At 32.6% G+C, this 9,467-nt stretch overlaps 1 protein-coding gene and 1 long non-coding RNA gene across 2 annotated transcripts; one reads left to right on the top strand and one right to left on the bottom strand.

Moving 5' to 3' along the window:
- Positions 1–1,449, bottom strand: LOC107879957 (FCS-Like Zinc finger 15). Its single transcript, XM_016726882.2, has 2 exons — positions 947–1,449; positions 1–665 (listed from the first exon to the last, which is right to left on the bottom strand). Exons 1-2 carry the CDS (start codon positions 1,177–1,179, stop codon positions 476–478), a joined length of 423 nt encoding a protein of 140 aa, XP_016582368.1. The 5' UTR covers positions 1,180–1,449; the 3' UTR covers positions 1–475.
- LOC107879951 lies at positions 334–5,882 on the top strand. The gene is made up of 3 exons (XR_007052609.1): positions 334–570; positions 2,893–4,866; positions 4,951–5,882. It is a non-coding gene; the product is annotated as an uncharacterized LOC107879951 (long non-coding RNA).
- The last annotated feature ends 3,585 nt before the right edge of the window (positions 5,883–9,467 follow it).

Here is a 9,467-nt window from a genome sequence, read left to right as displayed (position 1 = left end):
TAGTAGTAGAGGAAGTATTATTTTCATGATAATGCAACAAAATAAAAAGTAGTGACTCATCACTCCCTTGAGGGCATAATTTGGAAGAAAAAAAAAAGCCACTTTTTAATTTGATTACCCAGAATATCCCGACCGTGCCCACAACCAACACTTCAGAAAAAGAAAGATTCTCACCATCATTATTTGCAATTTAATGCAATTTGGTTTACCTTGGCAACGGGAAACCAAAACCCAGGGGCTGACAAATGAAAACTAGCAGCTGTTTTGTTGCCTTCAAATTTTCGTACTACTAATATTAATTTCATTAACAAAAAAAAACTACTACTCTTAATTAATAAATTAAAGTAAAAAAACACAAAAAGGGGAAAAAAATTTAAAGGACACATAGTCATTACGAAATGTATCGAGGACAAAACTGGAAAGCAGCAAATTTTCGTGGGACTGAACTCCTTTCTCAGTATGCAAACCCATTGGGTCAGTTTCTCGCCGCCGTTTTTTTACTCCGTGAAGACGACGATGACGATGAAGAAGAAGTACAAGATTTGTTAGAAGAAGTAGTCGAGGCTTGAGGTTTCTTATCCCTTTTCTTCGTCTTTATACTCTCTTCTTCATCCATTAAAATTTGCTTGCATCGGCACTCCACGCTGCAAAATGCCCTTTCTCCCCTGTTTCATAACTTTATTATCAGAACACTCAACCTTTCTTTTTCTCAACAGAAACAGATTTAGTTTTTACAATTATTTGGTCCAAATAATTAACTAGCTAGCTAGCTAGTTGCGCGCAGCCTAATAATATTACCCATTAGTATTACCTTGTGACAATATACAAATGTTTGAACTTAACATGAATTTAAGGAAATACAGAGAGATCACGTAAACCATAATTACTCCTTAATGACATATTAAAGGATTCAGACAGCTGAATATATGATATTTAAGGGGCTTACTTGTACATGTAGATGTCTTTGCCAGGTAAGAGTTTCTCCTTACAAAGGAAACAAGAATCGAGAAACCCACAAGCCGCCGGAGATTTTCGACGGGAAAAAGGAGAAGAAGGTGTAGTCGGAGAAGTGGGTTTCATGACCATACTAGCTTTGTTAAGAATCTGCCAACTAGAACCCCCAGTTATGGCACTAATGTCTTTATTATAACTTTCGAGTACTACACTGAGTCCTACCATCTCATGCCGTTTAGTGATGAATTGGAAAAGAGATTTGAGTTTGTGCTAACTGGGAGATGGGGAAGAGGAAGGGAAAACTGAAAGTGAATATGTTAGTAGGGGATGGGTAAAGATGAGGGTGGGGATGCCCCCAATACATACCAACAGAGAAAAATGGGCAGTAAGAAAGGACGAGTAGCGTAGCGAATGATCTAAACTTGTAATGCTTAGTTGAATGCCACGTTTACCCTATTTTGGACTCTAACTCTCACCATCCTATTACCCTCCTATTTTCCATTTTTCATTTCCTTTTCTTTTTTCTTAAAAGAAAATCTTTTACCCTAATTTTGTCGTATTCTGTGTGCAATATTTCTCTATTTATTTTTTCGAATATTTTTTCGTTCGTTTCGTTTTACTTACTTTAACTTTTATATTAAATGTAATTATTTTAAATTTTTTATTTAATTTATAAAATTTAAATTTTTATTATACTTTTTTAATTTAATGATATAAAATACTAATTAAATTTAAATTTTAAAATATTATTAATAAATTTAATAAAATATATTATTAATTAAAAAAATTTAAAAAGAGGCTTCACTCAACAACCCACCACTTAGTAAAATAAAGCAAAAAGAGTATTTTTTGTTTTAAAATAATTGAATTATTAAAATATGATACACATTTTAAGAAAAAAGGACAAAGACATAAATTGATCATATTTTTTTTATTTTTACTTTTTCACACTCCAAAACATTAGTTATAATCATTGAAACTCATCTTTGAAAATTTAATTAATGAAGGATAAAATTGAAAAAAAATTCAATATCTATCTTGAATAAGGAACAATTCAATTATTTGATAATAAAAAACTTCAATAATTCATTTTTTTTTTAAACGGAGGAAACATTTGATTTGAGGAATTTTATGTGATCCACTATTCCTCTCAAAAGTGGTGCAGTTCAGACATTTATTTTTAATAAATAAATTTTGTGTCCATTATGTAATTTTTGTATTGCACATTCAATTTGGACAAATGGGCATTTTTCAATTGTTATGATAGAATATTTAAAGATGAATAACACATATATGATGCTTTGCCAGGAGGAAAGTTAAATAATATTACTACCAAATATATATACAGAGTCACTTTTTGATTAGATCATTAAGATAATCTTTAATTCACAATCTCAAGTGATAGAAAGAAATTACAATCGAAACCTTCTTACACCCAGTAGAGAATAGCATAGATGGCAAACATATGAATCAAAAATAAATTCATGTATCTTGATTAGATTTTTGACTAAACATCTTCGTTATAATTATAAGTACCGGTCAAATAATGCTTCCAGATAAATCGTTCACCTTATCATAGTTAAGTTACATTATATGCCCTCTTTTTTCTAATAGAGAAAAGCATAACAAAAAAAGAAAAAAAATAAAGAGATTGAAAGTTTAGGTTAATATTCATAGTTTTTCTCATATAAAATCGATGAGCTCATGCAAAATAACGGCAAAATGAGGTTATATTCTATGACGTTCAAGGCATTTAATTTTGTTTTTACCTATTTCTTTCACGTTTGGGAGGTTCTACTCTGTTTTTTCTAAATAATACTCTAAACTATATCTAGGTCTAGTGTTTTTATAATCAACAAAGTTCTTAGAATTAGTTAGTGCTTCGTTCATAATTCTGATATGTAGAGAATCGGCTTATCCTTTTCATGTCTTGTAAAGTTTCAGGGAAATAACTATCAGTCGGAGCAAAAACAGAGAAAAGAAGGTAATTGTTTTATTGAATGAAGCTTGAATCAAACAACTTTACACTTAGTTGTATATATATGTACTCTTAGCTATAACTACATCTAACTAACTTCTACTATGGAAGTAACTAACTGGCTAGCTGGCAATGAGTCGATTAATCCTCAACACCCCCTTCAAGCTGGTTAAATTGGAGATGGTGATCGTACCAAGCTTGAACAAGAGATGTGAATGTTGTAGATTGCTCAAACTCTTAGTCAATAAATCTGCCAATTGTTCAGAAGAGGCTAAGTAACAAGTGTTGATTAATCCTAAGTTCTTCCTGGATAAAATGATAATTTATAACAATGTGTTTAGTGCGCTCATGGAACACAGAATTAGCTACAATTCGTATAGTTGCCTTGTTATCACAGTAAAGAGGGATAGACAGCTGCACATCTAGATTCAACTCTTTAAACAAACCAACTAGCCATACAATCTCAGCTACTACAGATGCTAGGCTTCTGTACTCTGCTTCAACAAAGGTCTTTGATATAATAACTTGCTTCTTTGACTTTAAGGAAATCAAAAAACCTCCCAGTTTCACAAGATATGTTGTGACTGATCTCCTAGTGTCGGGACAACTAGTCTAATAGGCATCACACTACGCTATCAATTGTTGTGAGGATTGGATGACATAAAAATACCTAAACTTGGACAATGTTTGATATATCTGACCACCCTTATTTCAGCTTTCATGGGGGATGCTTTTGAATGATGCATAAATTTACTTACACACTGAACAGAAAAGCGGATGCCTGGCTTTGTACTGTTAAGTAAAAAAGTCTACCAATAAGTCTCTTGGAGCTGTTAGGATCTTGTAAAGGTGGATTCGTAGATGTATTCCCAATGTGTTCATCAAAATTAACTGTAGTAAATTTAGCATTGATCTTCATGGGTGAGTGAACTGGTTTAGCTCCTGATAGTCCAAGCTCAGGAATTAGTTCTAAAACATACTTCCTTTGGTGCATTACTCTCCTTATTGAATTTCGAGCAAACTCAATACCAAGAAAAAATCTCAAATATCCAAGGTCCTTGATTAAAAAGTTGGTCTACAATACTTGTTTCGTTTTCATAATTAACTGAATATCATCACCTGTAGCTAACAAATCATCAACATAGACAAGTACCACCACTATCTTTAATTTCAAGAAATAGGCTTTATAGTGGCGACAATTAGTGGCGAGTCAATTTATTGATGCAGAAATGTCATATTCAATAGCGATAAATATTATTACCGCAATACACCATCTTTTAGCTTCGAGTAATTTTTTTTGCCTGTAATAGGTGTCACTATACTGAAATTTTTAATTCCCGCGAAACTTAAAATTTTGGCTCTATTTTTATAGTGGCAACAAATATAATGTCGCCACTGAATATGATTATGTGGCGACCCTATTACCTCTAACATTAATTTATTTTATTTTTTAAAACTATAATTGTGGGAACAATCTAGTAGATATTATATAGGTAAAATTTTAGAAAAATTAAAACAAAAAACAGTCGTCTCTTTGCTCAAGCTCAACACTGCCTCTTCTTTACTCTAAGCTCAAACACTATCTCTTCTTTACTCCAAGCTCAACACCATTTCCTTTTTGCTCCAAACTAAATCAAAATCTCAAATCTGAAACAAAATGGGTTAGATTTGTTGGTTAAAGCGTTGCTCAAATCTGTTGATTAAAGCCTAAAATTTTTTTCTTTGCTCAAACTCGTTCTTTTTTGCTGAAATAAAATTCTCTAAAGTTATTACTCTATCAGGTATCTGCTCAAATTGATTTGTGGATAATATTAATTTTTTGGATTTTCACATGCAATTTCTTTAACTCAAATATTTTGCAGAAACACGATATCTGTTTGCTAAAAATTCTTAGGTTTTCTCAAATAGGGTTCTCAAAGTTTGTGCCCCATAAGGTATGTGGTCAAAACCCTTTTGGGCATATATGTATTTTTTCAAATTGCATATAAAATTTCTTTAACCCATTTGAAAATTTGCAGGAATAAAATTCTCTAAGGTCCAAGGAGGAAAGAATAAAGTTCATAATTTTTGAGGTTATAGAGCCAAAGGAAAAATTCATGTTTCTCCCAATTTTTATTTACTATATTTTGTCAAATCTCGGGCTTAAAAGTTTCTCTGACTCTTTTTTCTTTGGGTAAACTGAAAGTTTATTTTTGACGTTCTAGACTTTTGGTATTGTTATTGTGATTACATGTTTGTAGTATATTGGGTATGTTAATAAATAATTAATATAGTGAAAAGTATTTTTTTATGTTAAAATTACCTGCTTTGTCGCTCGTACTCTTCAAAATGTCAATGGGTGCATGTATGATTCTCCAAAAGTATTGTATTCTTGGAGAATCCAACATTGGTGCCGCAACGAAAGTAAAAAGTCTGTGCAGCATAGATTATCTGAGGCTTCTGTATTATTGTAGAAGAGGTAATAAACATGTCTTTAATTATTGTACACTTGAAATATTTTCTGCATTATTGGAGAGAAGAGACTACAAAGATGTCTAATTATTTTGTACATTCGTTTTTACCGAAGAGTGACTTGGCAGAAAGTCTTAGGGAAGAAACCCATGTTTACTTAAAATGTTTATTACTTGTTTTTCCTAAGTGTTTTATGCGAAGGTTGTACTAAATTAGCTATTTGGTGTTTTTAAGATACTTTGATTTGAATGATTGTGAAATTTGTTACAGAATGAGTATAGCTAATGGCTAGCTATTTGGTGTTTGTTTAAAGACTTTAATTTGGATGGTTGTAGAATTAGTTACAGAATGAGTATAGCTAATGATTTTTTTTTAATCATAGAGGTATATATCATACATATTTTAGGTATGCAGACAAAAGAATGTCAGTATCAAAGTCTTTCTCAAACTTTTTTTTGTAATTAAATAGTCAAAATCAACAAAAGAGAGTTTAACAAGTTCTCTGGCAGCTAAGTGAGCTTTAACTTAGTTGTTTTAGCCTTTAAGATGCAGAATCCCAGAAACATAATTAACATTACCTTCTTGATTCTTTTATATCTCTTTCACTATTGTGTTTCACCGATCCATCAATGTTATCTCTTTATTGCTTTTTCACATAAGTGGGAAATAAAGTAAAGATGTATTTCGTTTTCTGTAGACTGTCTTGTGTCAGGCATTCCTTCTTGTCTACCATCCAAATAAAGTTTTCCACTTTGTGCGGTATCTTGGCCTTTTATATGTGATTTCAAGGTCAATGTAGATAAATGTTGTTGTCATGAATATGTCGGAATGATTATATTCTGTATTGCTTTTTTGTGGTCCAATAAATAGATTAAGAGTGTTGTGGACTTCAGTGGACCAGTCCACTTCCCAATTATTTGGAGATCTCCTAAAACTAAGATTTCATCCTTGATTGCTCCACACTTCATTAATGCTAGCCTAGCCCTTTTCTGTTGATTTAAATTGAAAATAATTGGTTAAATGAGCCTGAGGGGACCATTTCCTAGCCAGTTGTCCCGCTGAAAGGATGTTATCTCCATATACAACTTAAAAGATCCATTTGGTGGGACAACTGGAAAGAAGATTGCCCTCTCATGGTCTTGCACTCAGATATTTTCAATTTAAATAAACAATGAAGGAGCATTAGTGAAGTTTGGAGCGACCAAGATGAGATCATTTTAAAGGCTTCATTGTGTATCATATAGTTCCCCTTTAAGAATACCTCCTCTCTTTTAACAATGTAAGACAAAATCTATATTTTAATATACACGCAGACAAATTTGCCTCTTAAGTTTCACTTTATTTTTTATTAAAATTATATGTTCATGTTTTATTGATTATAGACCATAAGTTTGTGATAGGATTTTTTACAATCACATTTGAAGCATTATCAAAAAAGCTAAAAAAGACTAATTAACTGATTTCTAAGTCACATATGGGTTTTTTCTCTGACAGAGATTAACAAATACTTATTCAGTGACAAATGAGTATGGTAGTTTGAAAAGTGTGGTAGTTTCTGAGTGTATTATTGTAACGCCTCAAAAATCTGTCCTAAGACGTCACGTGGTGCTTAGGACCACAAGTGATCCCAAGCTAACCCATGAACTGGCATACTGATAAAATATGTATAAAATAACTGAGTTTACTGTGCGAAAGCATAATAATGATGGAATCTAAAAAAATACAATATCAATACAACTTTTACATTCTGATAAATTCTGAAAGACGAAACTGAAGTTGAAGTTTACATAACTGACTCTGACTGACATCTATGAAGCCTCTACTATACTGACTACAGATAGCTAGGGCGCGGCCCCAACTACCACTAATCGATTCATAGGAGTAAGAAAGTAAAGTACATAAATAATATCTAACTAAAGTCTCAGAAGTAGGAGGACTCATCATCTGCTGGCTGGAATCTGCAAACTTTCTGATTATAGTATGCGTGCTACAACTCGTACCTACATTATGAGACAATGTAGCACATAAACATATATGTGGATCAGTATTTTGAGGATGTACTGAGTATATGAGGGTGAATGCATAAGTAAAACAATAACCATATATATATATATATTCATAGATTTTCAAATATGCATGCTAAGTGTAAATGACTAACATAGGCTTGAGTAATCTGAATTCTGAAAATCATAAGTCATGAATAGTAAAGCATATAATGTAAATCTTGTGAGTCACAACACTTAGTTCTGAAATCTGTATTCTGTTTTTATTCTCAAATCATATAGGCTAAGTGAAAAGGGCTCACCTTTTTATTTCTGAAAACTAAAGCTGTAATTCTGTAACTGAAATCTTAAGTAAAGTAGTATCTGAGTAAGTTTGTGAGCCTTTACACTTAGTTTCTAAAATCTGGAAAAAGGTTTTATCTTAGGGCTTAAAATCTTAAGACCATAACTTCCAAAACATATACTTTTATCTTAAATCTTTAATTCAATAGACTGTTGAAGAGTGGGGGACATCTGTTGGTAGGTTCTTCTAACCGACATATACCATGTGAGCATCCATGGATTTCCACGACTGGCCCCCGTTTGGTAAGGCTGTTCTACCCTTGCCATCGGAATAAAACTTCTATCTAATATGATCACAATCTGAGTCATCCACGTAGAAGTGGAAATAATCTGAATCCTACATTGGCACGTAGTTCTGGGGTATGAAACCATAGTAACCTACCCATCTCGGTGATAAATACTACTCCTATTCTTATGCTCAAAATCTTAAGAAATCCACTTCAAAACTAGCACTAGGGTTTACAAGAAAACCAATTATGCTTTTCTTTCTTTAAATCTTGAGTTATCTGAACAAAGTGGATTCTTTATCTTAGCTTAGGAATAAAAGGTAAAATCTTTATCAGTATCTGAGAATAATCTTATCTGAGATCGCTTATAGCACAAATAATCTTGAAATAGAAATCTTAATTAGGGCATTATGACCGATGCAGAAATCTTATGTTAAAACATCTAAAAATTCATGCTTGATGATGTAAACACTTATAATTCATCATAAAATCTGGAAATTTCAACAATATGCAAGGAAATATAAATATAATCATGTAATTCAACTTCTAAATCATGAAAAATCCCATAATCTTGCAAATAATGATAATGGGTACAAACCCTAACTTGAATTTCATGAAAAATCATATAAGTTGCACTAAATTTGTAATTAAAATAAAGTTTTGGGTACAAGGATGAAAGAATTATCCTTGTTCAAACCCCACATACCTTGGATTATGAACTAGATGAACAAGCTTTTTTTTGAGATCCTATTTGTGCTCTTGAATGATAATTCTTGGTGTTTTTGAATTGGGAACTTTGAATCTTGAACTGATTTGGGAAAAGAATGGTAGAATATTGGGGATTCTTGAAGTTGAATGATGAAGCTTAGGGTTTTGGTTGAGATAAATTTTGATGAATATAAGCATAGAAGGCTTGTAATAGGATTAAATCGTGTGTTTGGACAGATTTGGGGGCCTGGGAATTGACCAAAGAGACCCTTTAAATTTCGAATCAAAACTGGAAAAGAATAAAAATTCCGATTTAATGGGCTACCGCAACGCACCACTATCGTGGTGGTTTACTAGAAAAGGACGAGTAGGAACTGGGCGCTCACCGCGACATGTCACAATTGCAGTGCCCCTTGGATTGCCATTTTGGCCCTTGGCGCGATGCGCCAGCATCACAGTGTTTCACTGGAATGGGATAATTGGGAAAATGGGCTTCTTCACGAAGCAGTGAAATCACAGAGTCTCACTGCAATTTGACAACTACCAATTTGCTTAGCTCCGCGACGCGCTGAGAGTCCAGGTGACACATTGTCAACTTAAAAATGCCATAACTCCTTCCCCAAGTGTCATATTTAGGCGAATTTGGTATCGATGGAAAGCTTATTCAATTTCCCACACAATGAAAAGTTTAAATCTTGAAAATACCACATGAAATAAAAAGGTATTCATCTTTGAAGTAAATCTTTGACATTCTAGGGACGATTTTTAAGCTAAGAAAAGTACGGGGTGTTACAATTATGTGAA

The sequence above is a fragment of the Capsicum annuum genome, chromosome 1 (genome assembly GCF_002878395.1).
Source record: "Capsicum annuum cultivar UCD-10X-F1 chromosome 1, UCD10Xv1.1, whole genome shotgun sequence".
Classification (NCBI taxonomy): Eukaryota; Viridiplantae; Streptophyta; class Magnoliopsida; order Solanales; family Solanaceae; genus Capsicum; species Capsicum annuum.
Note: the sequence above shows the minus strand (reverse complement) of the source record. Positions and strands in the feature narration are given on the sequence as shown.